The 23,634-nt window shown below is 32.6% G+C and overlaps 2 protein-coding genes across 3 annotated transcripts; both read left to right on the top strand.

Moving 5' to 3' along the window:
- Positions 1–56: 56 nt before the first annotated feature.
- LOC133821718 (uncharacterized) lies at positions 57–1,343 on the top strand. Its single transcript, XM_062253868.1, has 2 exons — positions 57–550; positions 633–1,343. Exons 1-2 carry the CDS (start codon positions 191–193, stop codon positions 1,341–1,343), a joined length of 1,071 nt encoding a protein of 356 aa, XP_062109852.1. The 5' UTR covers positions 57–190.
- Positions 1,344–12,008: 10,665 nt separating this feature from the next.
- Positions 12,009–16,248, top strand: LOC133824862 (heavy metal-associated isoprenylated plant protein 45). 2 transcript variants are annotated; one of them, XM_062257869.1, is made up of 3 exons: positions 12,009–12,312; positions 12,446–12,521; positions 15,759–16,248. In XM_062257869.1, exons 2-3 carry the CDS (start codon positions 12,467–12,469, stop codon positions 16,079–16,081), a joined length of 378 nt encoding a protein of 125 aa, XP_062113853.1. In that variant the 5' UTR covers positions 12,009–12,312; positions 12,446–12,466; the 3' UTR covers positions 16,082–16,248. The 2 variants fall into 2 exon arrangements, with proteins under 2 accessions (XP_062113853.1, XP_062113852.1); XM_062257868.1 differs by having other exon boundaries at positions 12,009–12,316; positions 15,759–16,247.
- Positions 16,249–23,634: the final 7,386 nt, after the last annotated feature.

Here is a 23,634-nt window from a genome sequence, read left to right as displayed (position 1 = left end):
TGTCACATCATATTTTGTCTTCAGATTTCAAATTATTTTGTCTTAAGAAAAGATACCCGTAGCATTGTATTGTCACATCATATTTTGTCTTCAGAAAAGATACCCGTAGCATTGTATTGTCACATCGTATTTTGTCTTCAGATTTCAAATTATTTTGTCTTAAGAAATCTACCTTCAACATCCCTATATAATGACATATTTTTCACATAAGATGACCACACCTCTTCAACATAGTTCTAAACCAACTTCTTTCTCTTTCAAAATGACTTCAATTCGAACTTCTTCATACTCAATTGAAGAAGATGTGCACTTGTGTCATGTGTATCTTGACATTTCTCAAAATCCAATCATAGGAATTAACCAATCCAGAGATCAGATGTGGGCAAGAGTTGAATTAGCATATCACTCTGGGCAGTTTAGTAGTCAACCTCGACCGAGAAGATCTTTGCAAACTCGAATGACGACCATTCTTGCGGCAATTTCAAAATTGAGGGGATGCGTCAACCAAATTGAAAATAAAAATCCAAGTGGTGCTTCTCAAGAAGATATTGTGAGTATATATTGTTATAGTTTATTTTTAGTTAGTAACTTATTTTTAATTTTATTGACAATATTTATTTATTATTCAATAGTTAAATCAAGCGAAGATGCTATTAGCACAAGATCCAAAGTACATAAGAGGGTTCAAATTTGCTCATGTGTGGTCTATTCTTAAAGATTGTGAGAAATTTACAAATGACAACACCAATTCACCAGCTAGATTCCAACAACAACGTCGTAGTTTCAATTCCCCCCAATCTTGTTCTTCTGGCTTCGAATCACCGACATCAGCACCCACCGGTATGAGTTCATTTGATCTTAATATGAATGAGGAGGAAGTTCCTATTAATTTATCTAAAAGACCTATCGGTGTGAAAAAAGCAAAAGGAAAACAAAAAAGTGATGAACAATTTAAGAAATTAATGGAACAAAGTCAAAAACTTGTTAACGTTATAGAAAAGGGTAACTTTGAAAGAAATGAACTTCTGAGACAAAAGGTTGATGTGGCTAGAATGAGAGAAGAGAATAAAATTTTATTTATGGATATGAATTCTATATCCGATCCAGAGTTTCGCCAATTTATTCAAAGCGAAAGGAGAAAAATTTATAGATCAAGAGCACAAACATCCGAACATGGAGAACAAGGAGAAGGATCTCAATATCGAGCATCTCAGTTCCAAAGATCTCAATATGAAGAAGAACACAGAGAAGGAGCTGAAGATGAACATCAACGATCTCAAAATCCTTCACAAGATTATAGTCAATATTATGACTATCTTGGCGGAACTGGGAATAATTTTTAAAATTATTAGAAGTATGTCTTAGTTTGTCTTGTGTTCTATATATATATATTTATATTGTTTTCCATTTTATGTTTGGTGTATTTGATTTTAATATTAGAATGTAAGTTTGAAATATTTTAATTATCTTTTGTATATTTAATCAATTTCAATGTTAATTTTATTTTCTTATAGTGTAGAGTAAGAATTTTCACACAAATTAAAATAAATTATATAAAAAATTAATTATGAAATATTTGAAATTTTATTTAAAAAATTAAATTATATGTGTATTTATAATTTAAAAAACCCAACATAAAATATAAACCCAAATAATACTCACATGTTTATATATATAAATATATATATGATATAAATATGTTTATTTTAATAAAAAAAATATATATATATACCGTGTGAACAGTGCACGGCATATATGCCGTGTCACTGTTCATCAACTGGTAAATGCATATACATTTGGAGTTGGGTTGGAGAGAGATTTGTACTCTCCACGTCATATATTGCCGTAATGGAGTGGGATTGGAGATGGCCTTAGCTACTAATGCTTTTATACATATATTAGTGGTGTTCATAAAACCGCCAACACCACATAAACCGCTTACACTGTACCACACCGCACTGCAATTTGCGGTATTAAAACCCTTCGTGGTGCGGTAGCGATTTGTATTTTTGCCAAACCGCGTGGTGCGGTGCAGTTTGCGGTTTAAAATTTTATAAATGCGGTTCAAACCACACCGCACCGCATCATTATATATATATTAACTTTTTTTTTTTTTTTTCAATTTTACTACATTTAAACTTAATGCATGAATATTTGTATAGTATAATATAATATACACAATATCTAAAAGAAATATAATGTTTCATAGGATGCCAACACATATTCTATTTCAATCTAAAGATATTCCTCCTTAATTAAAATAATATTTACTTTTATATTACTTTTTTTTATTTGTTATTAGTTTGTTATATTTTTATTATTTTGCTTAAAGTTTATTAACTTGTTGTATATTTAATTATTTTGTTAAACACTCTATGGTTATAAGATTTATTATGAATCTTTCTTAATTATAATATTTAATTGTTAAATTATTTGGTGATAGGTATAAACCGCCAAAACCGCACCGCACCGTGTCACGGGCCGCCAACTTCGATACTCGAATGGGCGGAACGTGCGGCACTTGTTAGCACTTTTAACTAGCAAGTCAGCCTAGAATTCACACCTGCGGCAAGCAAACTCAATGGTTAGCCACGTTACAAGTCTCACACAAGTAAGGGCAATTAAGAAGCGGGAGCAAACACGAGGCAAGCTATCCAGAGGCAACATCCCACACAACAATCAGAGCAAACAACACATTCAAGTGGCACGCAATGGCCCAACGAAGGTAACAAACAAGCAACACACAGACTATGAAGAATGCATACACAAATGGACATGACAAAGCATCATTTTATTCATATAAGGCATTGATAGGGCAAGGGAGTACACAGCTTAAGCCTCTATCTGCTGGTGGCCATGGTGCTTCCTTAAGTCACCAGGTCACCCCCCCCTAAGGAGCATTCTAAGCAAATGAAGTCTTCCCAGGAACATATATGATTTTTGTCTGGGAGACATATGCATAATTACAAAAGTGTCATTCCCTACCCCTGAGGTTACTTGGTGCAAGACTTGACTAATGATCAAGCACCAAGGCATGCTCATACATACAAAATGGCCCCCTGGAGATGTGCCATGACGCAGCACGTCACACACCGCACCACACCGCATTTTTGCGGTGCGGTTTGAGGTCTATGCGGTGCGGGTTGCAGTTTGGAAAATTGTTCAAACCGCATATACAGTACGATCCAAAAAATTAGAGAAAAACCGCACCACGAACACCCCTAACATATATAGTAGATGAAGTTTTACATTGTTGTTTCTTAGCTTCTCTTCTTTAGATGTTTTGGAGGTACTAAAATTGTATTTTTATGATCTTTTTAGTATCTCAATAATTCCTTGCTATTAGAGGTATGCTTGTTATTTATCTTTCAAAATGTTGCTTTTTGGATTAGCCACTATAAGTACAATAAATAGAGTTCGAGATTATTTGGTTAGAAGAAATTCTACTTGGTATTGAGATTATTGTCTTTTTTAATTCTTTTATATATCAACTTGGTCTCCATTTCAATCAAAAAAAATACATGAGGTATAATTATACATAAATATACTCTTTCTATTAAGGTATAACTAGTTTGGAATGTATTTATTTGTCCACACAAATATAACTCCCCTAAACAAAATATTAATAAATAAAAAATAGGGTTTATACTTTTTTAGACCCTGTGTTTTGTCTCATTATCTGTTTGGACCATGTGTTTTGACAAATTACTTTTTGGACCTTGTGTTTTCTAAAATAGTTCAAATAGACCCCTAAACCCGATTTTGATCAAAGTTTTTTGAACTAAAATCACAAAAAATTCATCAAACTAACAACTCAAAACAAAAATACAGTCATTCTGCCTAAGAATTGTGTTGTTATACTCAATTTTTTGTTCATCAAAATCAGGTTTAGGGGCCTATTTGAACCATTTTACAAAACACAGGGTCCAAAAAATAATTTATCAAAACACATGGTCCAAACAGATAATGAGGCAAAACACAGGGTCTAAAAATGTATAAACCCTAAAAAATAAGAACACCCATCCACCTAGAAATTTTGGTGTCATTACTATTTAATTCTAGAAAGAGATATGAGTTGCTCTTGTTTTTTGGATATTTTCCTTTTATTCAAAGATTTCTTGCACACCTATAAGAAATTTTGGTAATTAAACGTGAAACAGATACTAAGTTAACAATATATGACGGTTACCATGAATCTCCAAATTATTGACCATAGAAAAATATGTCTACTCTTTCTTGGAAAAACGTATACCGTATATAGAATACGAGTAATCATATTTGTACCCAAAATATGCATATATAGTGACGTGTTAGTTTAGTTTTGGCAATCATATTTGTTAAATTTGAGACTCAATATTTGAGTGTATGTTTTTGGTTCACATATCATTACTCGTAGAACATTAGTGACACATGACAAAAATTAGACCATGTTATATTATTTTATATAATATAATGTTTGATTAAATAATGTGACAAAATATGATTTGTCACACTTTGTATCTTATTATTGAGTGTCGCAAAATTAGACACATGTGTGTGCCAAAATTTGACATATTTTGGAGTTACAAAATCAGTTACAAATTTGTAACTCCCAAATATTACCCAATAATATGTAGATTGTATGTTACACATTTGAGATTGGATTTCGCAAAGTCATTATGAAATATGGCTGTTGGAGATATGTTTTTAACTCCCATTAGGTGTTTGGAGGTTACAAAATCATATGGCAAAAAATTTGGGACATCTTGGAACGTTTTTTAAAAATGACATTTTGTACTGAAAATAGCATGTGGTCACGACCACTAACATTCCCTGGCCATGGCTTGGGGGACAGAGGCCAGTGACTGTGGCCACTAATAGTCCTGGGCGCGGCCAGTGAGGTTGACAACCAATTTTTTTTTCTGTTTTTTTCAATTTGAACGGTTCTAACATCCCAAGTAATTCTCAAATCTCTATTTTAATTTCATAAACATCCAATTAAACATTGGTAACAGTCATGGAAGCTGGTGGAATTTGAAATTCAAATGGTATCTCAAAATTCTATAAATAGAAGTCTAATGCTCACTTGTAAAACAACTCTATTTCTATCACTAGAGCACTTGGCTAGAAATACACCAAAAGCTTAATTATTCTAAAGAGTTATTTTCAATATCGAGAGAATCCCTTAGTGCTTGAGATGGAGGGAAATATGCTTGTGGGCAAAGGTTGTAAACCTTGTTCAAGTTGGTGATCCTCAATGATCTTTACTTTGGTTGTGTGAGTGAGAGTGTTTTACTTTTTTGTTCTTGTTATTTCTTCTGCCATTGCTTTTATCTTCTATTCTTCTATTTTATCTTTACATATTTATTTGTATCTTTTGTTTTAGAGTTGTACTCCTTATCATTCTCTTCTTCTATTTCTTTTCTATATCTATTTATATTTTGAGATTGAGTTGTAATCTTATTTAATCAATCATTGTATTTTTGTATTATTTTGCATAGAGTTGTAATAATATTTCTTATTTTCCATTGAGACAATACAAATATTTCTAACATCCAAAAGCTTAACCCTTTTTGTTTCAATGGAAGGTGAGACCATCAAGATCATGAACCAAGACCTAGTGAGGTTGGATAGGTTTGATGGGTCCAATTTCACTAGGTGACAAGGCAAGGTGAAATTCATTTTGACAACACTCAAGATAGCCTACATCATTGAGTCATCCTTGGCACCTCTAGCCAAGCCATTCGACAAAGACACTCCCGAGGTGGTGGAGAAAAGAAGGAAGAGAGAAGAGGACAACTTTCTTTGTAGGGGTCATATCCTTAATGCTTTATCTGATAGGCTATATGACATTTATACCAATACCAAATCCGCGAAGGAGATTTGGGATGCCTTGGAGAGTAAGTACAAGGCCGAGGAAGAAGGTACAAGAAATTTCTTAATTTCTCAATATTTTGAATTTTCTTTCATTGATGAGAAAAATCTATTACCTCAAATTCATGAGTTACAAGTGATTGTGAACAAGTTGAAAGTTCTCAAGATTGAGCTTCCTGAGGCCTTTCAAGTTGGTGCAATAGTAGCAAAATTACCACCAACTTGGAGGAGCTATAGGAAAATAATCATCCATAAGAATGAGGATTACACTTTGGAAGAGATCCAAAAACACATTAGAATTGAAGAGGAGTAAAAAATAAGAGACAAGGATGTGAATGAGTCTAAAGATGAGACTTCCAAGGCCAATGCGGTTTCACACAAGCATCCCAAGGGCAACAACAACAAAAAGGGTAGTGGGAACCCTTTAGGTCCAAAGAAAGATCATAGGCAATTCAAAGATGTGAGAGGTCATTGTTTTGTTTGTGGAAAATCTGGGTACTATGCTAGAGTGTGTAGGTACCATAAGGACCCTTATGAGAATGAGGTAAATGTTATAGAATAGGAAGAAGAGATCCTAACATGATTACCATGTTTATGTGCCTTGTTGGGAAATGATTATTTTTATGTGATAAAGCTTGTACTCTTGAAAGCTATCAATAAAATTAAAGTATTATTATATGATAATTCTTTATTTTGCTATAAGATATTTTTGTGAGATATTAACAAAGTTTCAAAATGAACTTGTTAAAATAATAGGTAAGAGTGTAGACTTATTATTCCATAATGTGATTATATTTGTTTGATAGATTCTCACATTACATTTGTGTTCACGTTTTTATTTTGTGAAATACATAAAAGAAATAAACTATGTGAAAGTTGCTTTGAAAGAAGTGTGTCTTGCTTTAGCAAGTAAATAAATCAAGATAAACATTGAAATTTTTATCTTGATCTATTGAGAGTTTATCATGTGGCTTAGAAGATTCATGATGAATTTTGAGAATTAGAAGTCTAGCTTTATCTTGGAGGATAAAGAACTTAATAGAAATGAAAAGATTTCTATTTTAAAGTGATATTTTATTATTACTATGTGAGAAATGTGGGGATGATGCTCTAGAGTTAATCAATTTGTTTTGTTGATGATAATTGATTAATTTGGTCATCCTATCAAATAGGTGATTTGGAATTTCACATTCTAAATTACATTGGCTATATGTGTATAGAATAGACAAATATAGACATGTTTGGTGTCTAAAGTTATTGTTTTGTAATATTTTGATTCAATAAGGAATCAATTTAAAACATAAAGGAGAATTTTAGAAACAAATAGGTTTCTAGAATTAATATTAAAATGTTTATCTTGGATATTGAACTATAAAATAGTGAGGGTGTTGACTATGGTCAAAATCACTATTTTAAACGAGTAACTATTTTAATCAAACTATGGCTAGCAACAAAGTTTGAATAAAATTATGAGTGTTTAAGTATGCATGCATGAGAAAAGAAATAACTCAAATGGAATCATTTCCACATCTCAAGGGGTGGGACTTAGACTCCCTCAAGAGATTCACGATTAATGGTAACCTATCTTAATACTAGTAACCAAACTAGATTAGGTTCAATAGGTAATAACAAGTCAATCAAGTGAATAGTAGTTATACTCAAATTTTGTCTCATCTGAGATATGAGTACTAGTATGTTACCAAAATGAGGGTTAAAACCAAAAGGTTTTTTAATAGAACTCGATCTTGAAAAGACAAGTATTTTACGTTAACAAAATACTGTAAGAGTTCTACCTATATAGACTTAGGGGTGGTGCCACCCCTCATGAGAATTGGGAGTCACTCTCAAGAAAAGTTTATGAATGGAATGTGCACATAGCCATTAACGGTGCAAAAGCGAGACATTGAGGTCTCAAGTGAACATAGCAAAGGTGTGTGTGTTATTAAGGGATAGTGTTTCAATGGTTCGACAATCGAAAATTCAACAATCTTTGTGACAATTACACTAAGGTAAAATTCAAGTCAAAAGACATTTTACTTTATGCACAAATGCAAAGGATTCTATAGAGAGTGATTATTTAATCAAGTAGGAGAATATTATATTTTAATATAATGTTTGATTGATTAAATAAGTGTTACAAAAAATGATTATATAATCTAGTGGGGGAATGCTATATTATTTCATATAATATAATGCTAGATTAAATAATGTGATAAAATATGATTTGTCACACACATTTGATTTGTTACACCTTGTAACATATTATTGAGAGTCACAAAATTGGACACATGTGTGTGCCAAAATGTGACATATTTTGGAGTTACAAAATTAGTTACAAATTTGTAACTCCCAAATATTATCCAATAATGTGTAAATTGTATGTTACACATTTGATATTGGATTTCACAAAGCCATCATGAAATATGGTTGTTGGAGATATGTTTTTAACTCTCATTAGGTGTTTGGAAGTTACCAAATCATGTGAGAAATGATTTGGGATGTTTTTGAACGTTTTTAAAAAATGACATTTTGTGCTTAAAATAGCCAGTGGCTACGGACACTGACATTCCCTGGCAACAGCTTGGGGGACAGAGGCCAATGGCTGCGGCCACTGATAGTCCTGGTCGCAGCTAGTGAGGCTAACAACCAATTTTTTTTGTTTTGAGTTTTTTCCAATTTGAATGGTTCTCACATCCCAAGTAACTCTCAAATCTCTATTTTAATTCCATATACATCCAATTAAACATTGGTAATAGTCATGGGGGTTGGTGGAATTTGAAATTCAAAGGGTATCTCAAAAATCTATAAATAAAAGCCTAATGCTCAATTGTAAGACAACTCTATTTCTATCCACTAGAGCACTTGGCTAAAAATACACCAAAAACTTGATTATTCTAGAGAGCTATTTCCAATATCGAGAGATTCCCTTAGTGCTTGAGATAGGGGGAAATAATATTTTGGACAAAAGGTTGTAAACCTTGTTCAAGTTAGTAATTTCCAATGCTCTTCACTTTGATTGCGTGAGTGAGAGTGTTTTACTTTTTTGTTCTTGCTTCAAAAACCTTTGTCAAATCTTAAATTGCCAAATATGGATTTTACAGGGACATAAGCCATATGTTGTGCTTGAACCTAGACAACAAATCTTGTGTTTGATGTTTAGTTACAAGTTGAGATTTTTCTTGATACTTGTTTTTGTTCTTTGTGAAGGGATAGAAGTTGGTGTTAATTAGGGAATCCCAACACTAATCATAATGCTAAAGAAAAACTATAAGACTTGGGCTCAACTGACATTCTGCCCAAAGGCTATTTTGAAATTTTTGTGTAGTTTAAAACTAAACATATATAGATAAAATCATTGCAAAAAAAGTAAAGAGTGTTGCTATATTCTATATGATGTCGAATACCATATGATGTCGCATATGGATGAATACATTTTTACATCGAATCTTATATATTTAAAGTTATAATAAAATATATGAGATGCGATATTAAATTATACCCTTCATTGTATGTCGCATCATCGGTGTGTTGCCTTATAACAATATTCAAAAGTAATTTATCATCCGCATAAACAGGTAGGATGTAGCCATAAACTCGAACAAAATGTAATAAGTTTAAATTAGGAGAAATGTTATAGAACATCATAAGGTGCCCAACACCTTACATCTTGTGTCGCTATTTGTGTAAATAATAAATATCAGATATCACATATTTAATTTAAATTAATTGAAATTGAAATACGTTGAACGGCTACAAAATTGTATTGATGGTCATATGTCATGTCCTAGGGTGTTGGGCACATTAGGGTGCCTTAGAGCATGCTCTTAAATTCCTTCACATTTTCCAAACTTCAAACATAGTATCTTAATTAATAATTATCAATCTAACATTAAAAAGGGGATAGATTAAACCTTAAATAATCCACCAAATTAGTTTACATATAACTGAATAATAACATTACAAAAGGCTTAGGTTATTTAGGATTTTTGTCCTGAATTATGACCTATACATTATCGTGCCCCCTGATTTTTTCTGGCTATTGAAAATTTCCCCCGAACTATTGACAGTGTTGTAAAAATGGGACTTTTGTCTAATTTTGTCTAATGTGGCTAACGAAATGTTGATGTTGCTCTTTGGTCGATGATGTGTCAATGCCACATGTAATTTAAAATTTCAAAAAATTCATTTTCTTAATAAAAATTAATAAATAAAACATCAACTAAAGTTTTTAAGATAACAAAGTAATTTTAAGATACATTACATTAAAACTAAATTTTCGTTTATTTATCAAAAAAGTTGTGTTTACATTTTCTTAATAAATTAATTATTTTTTATTAAGAAAATTGGTTTTTTGAACGGCTAAAGAGCCACATCAGCATTCCGTTAGTCACATCAGACAAAATTGGACAGAAGTCTCATTCTATTAGCCCTCGTACTATGAACAATTCGAAGAGAATTTTTAACCGCAAAAAGAAATCAAGGGGTTCAATAATGTACAAGTCTTAGACCGAGATGCAAAAGTCCTAAATAACCAAAGACTTAATTAATAATAATAAAAATGCTTCTTTTTTATAATAAATAAATGGTTTGGTTTGTGGTTGAAGTGAAAAGCTATGGAAGCATATGCCCTCAAAATGGTTCCATTTCCAATAGGGTTCTTACAAAATCATCACATCCAAACATTACATGCTATTGTATATATGCTTTTCCCAAAATATATGTAATATATTCCCTAATTAACAAAACTAGCCCTTCAAAAAATTATTGCACGTGTTGCCACCAATTAATACGAATATAAAGCAAAAAATGAAAAAGAAAAAGAAGAAAATATTCATTGTCCCATATATATCAACAAATGTACTATGGGTAGTAGATATCATGATGGTTTTAAGTGCTAAAGAATATACATTAAATTAACAAACATGATTCAATTCTTTAATACAACACTCAACACTCAATCAAATTACTTCAAAAACATTTCTTAACTTAAAAAGGTGAACAATTGGTATTTGTGTATCTTATAAATCAATTTTTATACTTTGTGTCTTTTATTAAGAACCAACTACATAACAATATCTACTCGAAATATTTTCTACACCATCATCAGTGCCGGAGCCACTTGGAATATTTATTTTTTCTCTTTATTTTTTTATAACTATCATTATATAAATATATATATATATATATATATATATATTTCAATTATATATCCTCTTGTATTTTGCTTAGGCAAATTCTCGGGTGCACTTCTTAAAAGTGGCATACCGTTGCATTTTTTTGTGTTTTTTGCTCGAGAAGTATTTTCAGCAAATTTTTTTTATGACATGGTATATTATAGTTATTTAGAATATTTTGTAAATTTTCATAAAATTCTAAATAATTTACAATGCTGAAAATAAGATTCAAATATATTATCTTTCACACGCATAAAAAAATTAGTCATACGTGCAACAACTTTTTTTTAACCTAGTCTCGGTAAATGCTGAAAATTGCTATAGGATTATATTCTATCTCTCTATATTATTTATTAATTGCTAGGATTTAAAAAAAAATTATCATATTTAGAAGAAGCTATATATATATATAGGGTAAGCTAGAGATAGAACATATAAGTGGCTTGAATTAAAAAAAAAAAACATGCATAGGTCTCGTTCATTTTCATTATGGAATAAGTCATTTTCTTTTGAGAATACTTATATATTTTCTTATTTATTTAAATATTTATTCATTTATTAAGAATATCGAATATCTAAACCATTTTATTTTTAAAGGCGAATACAACCAATTATTATTCGGCAAATATCTAAACTCCATAATATCCATATACATATTTTCTGCCCATTTAAAGTCAAAATTATACATAAAAAAATAAATAAAAATTATTTTGTACATATATATATAATTAATTAATTAAGATTTTATCCAAAAGGAATCGAAACGAGTATAGATTCGTATGACAGCCCAATTATTTTTCAACTTGCAATAAATATTCTCATGTTCTCTGTACACTACTACTCTCATTTTTTTCTCCATATATATGATCAAAATTAATTAGTAATATTATTAAGTACAGAAAATATTATTCGATATGTTGTCGAAATTAATGAAAGTGAGTCTGTCTTATATATATATATATATATATATCACATGCATATATATAGCCTAACTCACACCAAAGTTTTGGTAATTTAACTGAATAATTATACGTGGACCTATATATATATAGAGAGAGAGCCCAAGCTATTGTATATATATAGTTATATATATATATATGTATGTATGTATTAGCTGAAAAGAAAAGAAACAGAAAGATAGATTTTGTGGTTTCTGGACGTAGAGAAAACAAGGAAGAAAGAAGGATTAATATACAGAGAGTTTCAGGTCTTATATATATTGATATATATATATGATCAATATGTTTGGCTTGGGGACTAAGAGGAGAAAAGTGAATAATGCCATGTCTGTGAGTTTCCAATATACATACATATTTATATTATACATAGAGATATATATATATAGTAGTATAGTATTGTATTTGTATACGTATAAGTAATTAATATATTTTTCTGGTACTGGTTTTGTATGGGATCAGATTGTTGAGCTGTTGGTGCATATGGACTGTGAAGGTTGTGAAAAGAGGATACGAAGAGCAATTTCAAAGATTCAAGGCAAGATCATATACATACATATATATATATATATATATAACTTAATCTTCATATATATATATATATATATACATACGAGTGTATATCTGGAAGCAATTTAATATCAAATTCTACATATTTAAATTTAATAAGTACTATAAGATAGCGTTAATTAATTATAAAGTATTATTTCGTGTGATGTTTGATACTTTTAGTTTTTCTAATGATTAAGAAAAGAATAGTTAAATATAGTGAGATTCTTAAATAGTCCTGGTGATCTAAAAATGATATTGTTATTTTTTATTTTGTATATAATATTCATGTAATAATTGGAATTAAAGAATTATATTTAGAACACAATTAAAATATTTAGTGTAAGAATTAAAGAATTATACATGTAAGAATTATATATATTTAGTGTACAAGGAATAAAATATTTCGAACACAATTATAATAATGTCATGATCAAGTTCGTTGGCCAATAAAGTTCCTATAGTTAAAGCATATAAGTTAAAAGCACAAGACATCATATGCATATATATATAAATATGCTAATTAAATAGCTATTTCTTATATATATATATAGATATGTCTATATAAATTTTGCTCTTATGTATTATCATCTTGGATCCTCAGTTTCAAACAACTACAAACAATATTTTTTATTTTATAATAAACTAGTAAAAATAATATCTTAACCTGATAGTGAGTATGACACAGTTTATCTTTAAATTTATTGTTGACGAAATTTGTGTAGAAAATATCATTTTTTTTAACTAATTTACAAAATTATTTATAATTATTTGAAATTTGTGCTTTTCTGAATTTTTTGGCTCGAGAAATATTTTTGACAAATTTTTTTTATGACCGTGTATATTTGTAGTTATTTAAAGTATCTTGTAAATTTTCAGAAAATTTCGAATAATTTGCCGTGCTTAAAACTAGGTTCAAAATAGGTTGTTGTACGCGTGACTAATTTTTTTATGCGCGTGGAAGGTAACATATTTAAACTTTATTTTCGGTACTGTAAATTATTCGAAATTTTCTTAAAATTTGCAAGATGTTCTAAGGTCATAAAAAAGAAATTCACCGAAAATACTTTCCGAGCCAAAAACTAAGGAGTGCAACAGTGTACCTCTTTTAAGGGGTGCAACTGAAAATTTGCCAATGGTATATATATATAAATATTTTAAAATCTAATAGTTTGATGTACTAATTAAAGAAGGGAATTCTATGGTGCACCCCCCAAAAAGGGGAACACTGGTGCACTTTAGGTGTTTTTGACTCATGAAGTATTTTCGGCGAATTTTTTTTATGATTGTGTACATTGTAGTTATTTAGAGCATCCTGCAAATTTTCATAAAATTATGAATAATTTACCATGCCGAAAATTAGGTTCAAAATAAGTTGTTGAACGCAAAACTAATTTTTTTTTATGCGAGTGGAAGGTAAAATGTTTGAACATTATTTTCGGTATCGTAAACTATTCGAAATTTTATGAAAATTTGCAAAATGCTCTAAATACTTACAATATACATAAGGGAAATTTGATAAATCATGCTTACATTACCTTAATATTTAAAATTTGAACCAAAGTTAACCACCATATGATACAAATGCTCATCTTTCATTTAATACCAAAAATACCCTCATACATTTCCTCTCTATTCTCCCTCTTCCTCTCTACCTTTCATTTAATAGCTTAATAATTAAAATTTGAACCAAAGTTAACCACCATTTAGAATGTTGTTTAGATGTTGGATCTGTAGTTTGTTGGTATTTTTTGCTGTTTTTTTAGTGAAAATCGTGTTCTGTAAAAACCTGCGTTTTTTTTGGTTCCTTGAGTTTTTTTCGAAATGCCCGATAGTGTCCGATAGAGGCCCGATTCGGGCACGATAGTTATTGAGTTTCAAGGTTAGGGATAAAGGTCCGATGACAACCCGATGGTTGCCCGATAGTCAAGGTTAGGGATGGTGGTACGACAGTATTACGATAGTGGGTACGATAGTGTGCAATACTGTAGTTATTTCCATAATGGGTACGATGATGGTACGATATTAGCACGATAGGTGTACGATAGAATTTGTTAAGTAGTTACTATAACATCGTAATTTTAGAATTTGTAGTGGGACGATATAGGTACGATGGTAGTACGATAATAGTTAGTTTCAAAATGTTAACTTACTTTGTCAATGGTACGATGATGGTACGACAGTGGGACGATAGTGGGTACGATAGTGTGCAATACTGTAGTTTTTGCCATAAATGTACGATGATGGTACGACATTAGCACGATAGGGCAACTATCGGGTAACCAAAACTATCGAGCAACCATCGGGTTTCCATCGGACCTTCATCCCTAACCTTGAAACTCAACAACTATCGTGCCCGAATCGGGCCTCTATCGGACACTATCGGGCATTTCGAAAAAAACTCAAGGAACCCAAAAAAAACGCAGATTTTCACAGAACACGATTTTCACCCAAAAAACTACAAAAAAATACCAACAAACTACAAATCCAACATCTAAACAGCATTCTAAATAGTGGTTAACTTTTGTTCAAATTTTAATTATTAAGCTATTAAATGAAAGGTAGAGAGAAAGATGGAGAATAGAGAGGAAAGGTATGGGGGTATTTTTGGTATTAAATGAAAGATGAGTATTTGTTTCATATGGTAGTTAACTTTGGTTCAAATTTTAAATATTAAGCTAATGTAAGCATGATTTATCAAATTTCCCATACATAATCATTAAAAAGAAATTTGCTGAAAATACTCCGAGCCAAAAATATTAGGAGTACACTCAAAAATTTACCAATAGTATATATATATAAATATTTTAAAAAGAGATATTTGCGGCATAAGTACCCAATGTTTGGGTTTTGTACGCGGCATAGACCCAAAAGTACCAAAAGTCAGTAAAACTGTAATTCCGTCAGCCTCCTCCGTTAGGTTCCGTTTTGTGATGACTGGACCAACACGTGTCACTTCGTGATTGGTCTAACTCAATAATATTTTTAAAATAATTATGATTTGGACCAATAAAAACGTGACACGTATCTTCCTAACGGATGAGACTGACGGAATTACAGTTTTACTGACTTTTGCCACTAAAAATAAACATTGGGTTTATGCCGCGTACAAAACTCAAACATTGGGTACTTATGCCACAATTATGCCTTTTAAAATCTAATAGTTTGATGAAGTAATTAAAGATAATAATAATAATAATAATAGTTATTATTATATTATATGCAGGAGTTGATAGCTTGGAAATAGACATGGATCAGCAAAAGGTGAGAGTGAGTGGATACGTTGACCAAAGAAAAGTGTTAAAGGTGGTGAGAAGAACAGGAAGAAAGGCTGAGTTTTGGCCATTCCCATACGACAGTGAGTACTATCCCTACGCCTCCCAATACTTGGACGACTCCACATACGCATCGTCGTACAACTACTACAGACATGGCTACAATGAGGGCGTTCGCGGCTACTTTCCCGACCAAGCTTACCAGACCGTCGATGATCACACCGTTCATCTCTTTAGTGATGACAATGTTCATGCTTATTGCACTATTATGTGATTACTTAATTAATAATAACATTTTTGGGATGAAAAAAAATTGTCTCGTATCATGTAAAATATAAGGAGCACTTTTTTTTTATACCTGTTTGGTTTGGATCCTGTGTTTTGATAAGTTCTTTAGACTATGTGTGTTTGAAAAATAGTTCAAATAGATCCCAGAACCCGATTTCGATCAAAAAATTTAGACTAAAATCACAAATAATTTACCAAACTAACATACGTGTTATATTATGATTGGTACACCTCATTATTTTTGAAAAAAATAATATAAATTGATTTTAAAAATAAAAATATTATTTGAATTAATTTTAAAAATAAAAATAATTAATTAAAGACTGATTTGAATAAAAAATATTTAAATTTGAAAATCAATACTCAACAGGAATAATAAACTTTTAAATAAATCATATTAATAATAAAAATCCAACACCAAAAAACAATTCAAACAAAAAACTTCATTACAAAAAGTCTACATCAAATTTGTCGGGAAATGATGGGGACACACACAAATTGCATACATTATTTACACACAATGATGTATAATTAATCTCAGCCACACAATTATGAGTGATGTGGTCCCCACTTTAAAACACGACTTAAATTGTTTACAAATTATTGTGTGTAAATAATGTGTGCAATTTTTGTATGTGTCTAGTATTACTCCAAATTCATCAAGGTTACTAAGAACAAGTCAAGAAAACCAAGACCATATGAATACAAACTTTCAAAAATTTAAAGGGTGTGGAGCAATTTTAAGAGTGTGCTGGTAGAATCAAGAACAAAACCGAAGAAGAAGTGGATGTATATCTTTCACGTCGTCTCCCAACCCCAACTGGAATTGATTTATATATTTAATGGTTTTGATTTGAAATACATTTTTGACAATTTAAATAAATTTTTAATTATTGAATTGTTTTAAATTTAATTTAAATGATCTTTTTTAATTTATGATTTGGAAAAATAAACATGTGACATGTGTCAAATTATAACAATTGTTAAACATTAGGTATATATGCTGCTATTTACCCTAAATAAAATATCATATGTGTTAAATGATGATTTATAAATTATAAACTTTATATTTCTTTCCTTCTAGAAACTTCTCGAGACAAAGTGAATATGAGGATGATGTTAATGATGTAAAGGTTTCTGTTTTGTTTAGTTCTCCTAGCTATATGCTTTGTTATCTTTTATTATGTTTGATTGAGAACATATTAATTCAAACTATATGTTATTTATGTTAGAGAGTATTATATTTCGATCAAATATAATAAAAATCAAGACACAACTCTAACCAAAAAATTACAATGGGACAATTTGATGGATAAATAAAGTTACAACTCTAATACAAAATGTACAAATAAAATAGATATAAAAAAAAGTAGAAGAGAATGAGATTACAAACTCAAGACAAATAAAATAAGAACAAAGAAGAATAAGAGAATAAATTAAGAACAATAGAAGAATATGAAGAACACTCTTACACTTACACAATCGTAAGTGAAGAGTAGTATGTATCACTCACTACGCCAAAAAGGACCTACGGCGTCGCTTGTTAGCGTTGGTTTTTAGTTTAATCCGACGCCATTGATAATCTCAGTTCAATAGCATCGGTTCAAAACCGACTCCACCGTAGGATCAAATGCATCGGTTACTACCCCGACACTAGGGTATAAGCATCAAATGCATCGGTTCAAAATCGGCCCGTTCTAGTGGAACGCAACGTTTCATTTGTGTGTGAAGCATGCGTCAGTGATAAACCAACGCTATTGAACAATAAGACATCGGTTTATCACCGACGCTAACTGTAACGCCCCGGTTACCCCAGGATCGTTACGGTGAACAGTGAACCGGAAATTTAACTCGTTACCCTAGTCCTTTGGTTAAAAACGTGCTTCTAAGTGTTATTAATATGTTAATGTGTAAAACCAATTAAAAGGAAATGATATATTTTAATTAAAACTGTTCATGGGCTCACCAAAACATTTACAAGTTATTTACAACTCAAAATGGTCATTACAGTTTAAATTTACAACCCGCCGACCTAAACGACAAAATTTTTAGGGTAAACATTCTAGTTCCTCTGAGAACTCCTTGGCTGTGGTGGTCAAGCGGCCGCATATGTACACATCGCCACCTAAGCTCTCCACTCAAGGCTGGGTGAGCTTTTCTTTTCCTTTACCTGCACCACATAGCACCCATGAGCCAAAGCCCAGCAAGAAAACACAATACTGCATGTATATAATACCAAATGATGATTATTACAATCATACAGAGCTTATAGCTTTGAACAGATGAGTGATTTAACACTTGAGATTCTGTTAATCATACTGAGGCTTATAGCCTTAATCAAATGAGTGACTGATGAGTAAGTCACTACAAGGCTCGGCACCCATAGCCATGTGACCAAACAGTCACTGGGGCTCGTTGGCCCTGTCTCTAAATGACTAGCCTTTGGCTAGACAAGCACTTTTTAATATTCATCGAACTTTAGGTCGGTCTGGCATTGATGTTCAACTGAGTCATTCAATGCAGATGTCGATTAGATCTAATCTTTGTATGCTTGCATTAAACATGCTAAAACCATCCTTGACTTATGAGTCAATGCCATGTGACCAGTGCTCAGTACTACTGCCGAACTTGACTAATGAGTCACAACTTCACAGTTAATACTGACACCATTGCCAATCCCTGACTAATGAGTCAGTGCCATGGACAAGTAAGCAAGATTTGCTAAGTATTTGATATGCAATCAATGTCCACATTTAATCATTTAACATGCCTTATGAATAACCATGCATGTTACATATGGGGTGCAGTTTTCTTACCTCTGGTTCGAGCGAGAAATAAAACAAGAACGATTCCTGAGAACGATCGACCTTTGATTCCTTAGCGATTACCTAGCCATAACCAATTATAACCTCCATTAATGAAATCAACAATGAAAGGGTCTTGACCTAAACCCCACTCTCGGGACCTCGAATGGTACTCAAACGGTTAGTAGATTCGATCCCGGGCCTTAAGGATTGAAACCCCGAGCCAAAAACCTTTAAAAACACTCAAAACGGGATTCTGGAGGAACAGAGTAGTGCTACAGCGCTATACTCAGAACCAAAAATGCCCATAAAATATCCTGTGTAGCGCTATAGCGCCCTTTGATGGGCACTGTAGCGCTACCCCCAGACTGGTTTTCCTCTGAAACTTCCTTCTTTGACTCCTTCAACTCTAACTCAATTCCAATGCTTCCAAATCTCAAATTTAATGCCAAATGAACCCAAAAACCATCCTCACATACCCCAAGCATCACAACCATAAGAACCCTAGCCAAAACTCCCAACAATACCAAGTATTCAACCTAGAAATCTCAACATCAAACCAGAACTAAAACAGAGCAAACCAGGGAATTTAATGGCTAGAAACTTACCTCAAACTCAGCTTATGATGCTCTTCAATGGTGGAACACACTCCCAAACTCCCAAAGCTTACTTCCCAAGCTTGAATCCTCAAAAATGGCTCAAAAATCACAAAGGAAACTGAAGGAAAATAGGTACGGGGAAGCTCTTGAAGTTACTCTGTTTTTCTCCACCTTTCTACAGCCATAAATGGCTTATATCTATCCTAGGGGTGAAAAGACCAAAATACCCCTAGGTCAAATAAAGATTTCTAAAGGCTCCCAAGGGCAAAATTGACATTTTCCACCTATCTCGTTAATCATAATTAACGCTCTCCAATTCCCGTTATTCTCAAAATTCTCAAACAACAATAATTTATATCCCGTTACCTTTTAATTCCCGGCAACGCTCTAATCATTAAAAATCACCCCGAGACTCACCCCGAGCCCCGAACTTAAACCTGTTATGACTAGACCGCTAATTTGTACTCAAGATCGTGCCGAATGGCTCGAAAAAATCCACATTATGATGTGGCCTTATTAATTAATCATAAACATGCACCCAAAATACACAATCACGCCCTCAACGGGCCAAATTACCAAAATGCCTTTGTTATGAAATGTAGACCCACATGCATGCATTTAATATCATATTATAATATAATTCACATAAACATGCATATAATAGTTTAATGGCATAATAAATCAAGTATGACCATCCTGGCCTACTAATCCATCCATTAAACTCCATTAGGGATTCTGGGCATTACACTAACATTAATATATGTTGAAATTTGGGTTCGTCTCCCTCATTCCCTCCCGATCCCTTAAACGAAAAATTGCATAGGCAACTGCGAACCCAGGCCCTCCTGAGCCCCCAGAGCTCCTCTCAACCTCTGAACTCCCACTCGTGGCTCCGCCCTCCGAGAGCCCCTCCCCCACGGGTAACCACTACCTTGTGCCAATTCCGAGACCTCCTAAAGTAATTTTTTTTCATTAATATATATATATAGGTTTAACATTATATATTTATTTTAGTATAAGTAAATTGATTATAAAATTAGGATTATGAATCTAAATTTGATTGTATAGGAATTATAAAGAAGATAAAATGTAATTTATTTTTAATCTATTTGAATAATTTAGTTTAATTTGGCAATGTAATTATATAATTAGTTTTAATTGTTAATATATTGTAAATTTTTGTTAGGTTTGTGGATATTTTTTTGGGGTTGATTGGATTTGGTGGTGATCACATTTGCGAGTATTCAAGCATTTATCTTGGACGAGGTAATTCACTGAAGCTTTAACAGTATATATATACATTGAAAGATATAGTTATATATATGATAAGTTTACTGGAATTTAGGATTAAAAGTTAGTGAATATAGGTTTTGAGAATGTGTGCTGCGGTGATATAAGGTTGGAATTATGCATGTTGATTGCTTGTTTGATATTTGTGTATTATATGTTGTGTATAAGTACTTTTTTAAATTGGGAAATGTTGTAGAAATAGGAGAAATGCTGCCCAAATTTTTTCAAGATAATAACATTGATATATGCATGTTTGATACTGATTGATACTAGTTATGCATGTTGAGTGATATTGATTGGCTTGTTTGTTTTGTTTCTTAGAAAATTAACAATGGATAGAGATTGGTTATCTTTGGATAGACTATCAGTGAAATATAGGGAAGGTGTTGAGTATTTCTTGTAGTTTTGTGCAAGAAATTTAGAAAATCTGGATTTTGTTCAATGCCTGTGTCTTAAGTGTGGTAACGTTGTGAAGATTAAGCTTATTATAGTGAAGGAACACTTATTTAGGAACGGGATAGACAAGAGTTATAAGGTTTGGTTGTATCATGGAGAAGAAATTAATCTTACGGAGGAAGGAACCTCTAAGAAGGATAAGGATGCTTAGATTATGAAGATGATTACATTGTAGAAATGATTGATGATGCACAATATGAATCCCGTGTGGATCCAAAAAAAATTCAAAACATCTTAGAAGATGTTGATAAACCTTTATACCATAACTGTAAAATGTTCACTAAATTATCAACCCTCGTTAGGTTGTATAATTTGAATGCCAAACATGGAATTTTTAGGAGAATTATTACCTGAATATAATGAGATGCCCTCAAGTTTTTATGGGGCAAATAAGATATTGTGTTCGTTAGGCATGGAATATGAAAAAGAAACATACTTGTCCTAATAATTGCATCTTATATCGAAAGAGATTTGCATATGCAATTGCATGTCCGACATGTGGTGAGTCTAGATGGCAAAAGAAAAAGAATTCAAATGCAGTCAAGAATGATGTCCCTGCCAAGGTGTTATGGTACTTACCACCTATAACTCGTTTGGTTAGGTTCTACCGAAATGTCAAATATGCTAAAATTTTAACTTGGCATGCTGACGAGAGGGTACAAGATTGAAAGATGAGACACCCAACTGACTCACTGGCTTGGAAAACAATTGATGAGAAATGGCCTAGCTTTGGCAATGAACCTAGGAATATACGTTTTGCTCATTCTGCAGACGTGATTAATCCACATACTTCCCTTAGTAGTAAGTATAGTTGCTGGCATGTTATGTTGGTTATGTACAATTTACCGCCTTGGTTGTGTATGAAAAGGAAGTTTACACTGTTGACATTATTGATATCGGGTCCTTCACAACCTGGTAATGATATTGATGTATACCTAGCTCCTCTGGTTGACGATGTAAGTAGATAGTGGTATGAAGGTGTTACTGCTTACGATGGCCACATGAAAGAATCGTTTAATATTAGAGCAATATTGATGTGGACCATTAATGATTTTCCTGCATTGGGGAATTGTAACGACCCGAATTTGCTAATCGGGCTTAGGGCCTTGATTAGTGTGCCTGGAGGGCAATAAGTGGTTTAATATGCTTATATGTGAATTTATGTGTATATATGATTATGATGTATGTTTAATTGAGTTAAATGTGCATGTGGGCCCCGTCTGGTTATTGGGGGGCGTAAATGTGATAAGTGAAATATATGTTGTATATGTGTGATATGTCTGTACAGCACGATCCGAGACAGTCCTGAGGAGCAGTTAGTCAGAGAGTCACAACGGGGTTGAGATTAGGACTCGGGGTGAGTCGAGGGGTAATTCGGGTGTTAGTTAAGTTATGGGATTATCGGGACATAGAAATAAATATTTTGAGATATATTTGAGGATAGAATGCCTAGGCGGGAATATTTGGGGAATTTACCATTTCTGCCCTCGGGGACGTTTTGGTACCCCGAGCCTTGAGGTAACCTTTAGACCTAAGTTATATAAAACAAATAAATGAAAGGAACTGTTTAGAAACTGACCTATACCCTCCTGGAACTGAAGTTAGCTTTTGCTCTCCTTTCTTTTACACTCTCTAAGGTAGAACTCAAGAGGGAACCTAAAGAAATTACCAAGGAATTGAAGGGATTTCAGCTGGGATACTTTGGGAACCTGAAGTCTGGGAATTTGAGGATCATCACAGGAATTAAGCTCAGCAAGATGTAAGCTTTTCATGGAAGTTATGCTTAAGTTCAGCTGTGTTTTTCCAAGCTTTGCATGTGGGTAGAATCTAGGCTATTTTTGGGTGTTCTACTTGTATTTTGGAATAGATTTCTGTTGAGTTTTGGTGTTAATAATGAGCTGGAATGAAGGTATTATAATCTGGGGTTATTAGCTTGGTTTTGGTGGAAATTGGCTTGAAGAAAGGATGGAAAACTGGTGTAGAAATCTGGGTTCGCTATTAGAGCCGCGACCCTAGGAGGGGTGTGCCGCGGCCCGCGTGCGCGCGCAGCCAGGGGAGGTTGAGAGAATTCAGGCGCGCCGCGGCCCGCGTGGGGGTCAGTGGAGAGCTAGCCTCTGTTTTGAGGCTAGCCGCGGCTCTAGAGGGTGGGGCCGCGACCCTTAGTGTCAGTGAGGATTTTAATGATATTTTTGACTTGGGAACTTAAAGGGTAAGGCTCGGGATGGATTTTATCATTCGGCTTGATAGAATTCAAGGTCCCGGAGGTTAGGGTTGCGGTTTGAGATTATTTGTTGGGTTAGAATTTGATGGATGGATATTGTTATGTGTTGTGACTAGGATTTCGGCGAGGCTCGCATTAGTGGACTGTGCTTGGGGCATCGGTGCTCAGG

This window comes from Humulus lupulus, chromosome 3 (genome assembly GCF_963169125.1).
Source record: "Humulus lupulus chromosome 3, drHumLupu1.1, whole genome shotgun sequence".
Lineage (NCBI taxonomy): Eukaryota > Viridiplantae > Streptophyta > Magnoliopsida > Rosales > Cannabaceae > Humulus > Humulus lupulus.
This window is presented reverse-complemented; position numbering and strand designations above follow the sequence as displayed.

Bases quoted from the DNA above. Each gene is read 5' to 3' on its own strand.
- LOC133821718 (XM_062253868.1), top strand. From the start codon at position 191: ATGACATATTTTTCACATAAGATGACCACACCTCTTCAACATAGTTCT. The intron at 551-632 runs GTGAGTATATAT...ATTATTCAATAG, and splicing joins GTGCTTCTCAAGAAGATATT to TTAAATCAAGCGAAGATGCT.
- LOC133824862 (XM_062257868.1), top strand. From the start codon at position 12,260: ATGATCAATATGTTTGGCTTGGGGACTAAGAGGAGAAAAGTGAATAAT. The intron at 12,317-12,445 runs GTGAGTTTCCAA...GTATGGGATCAG, and splicing joins AAGTGAATAATGCCATGTCT to ATTGTTGAGCTGTTGGTGCA. The intron at 12,522-15,758 runs GCAAGATCATAT...TATTATATGCAG, and splicing joins AGCAATTTCAAAGATTCAAG to GAGTTGATAGCTTGGAAATA.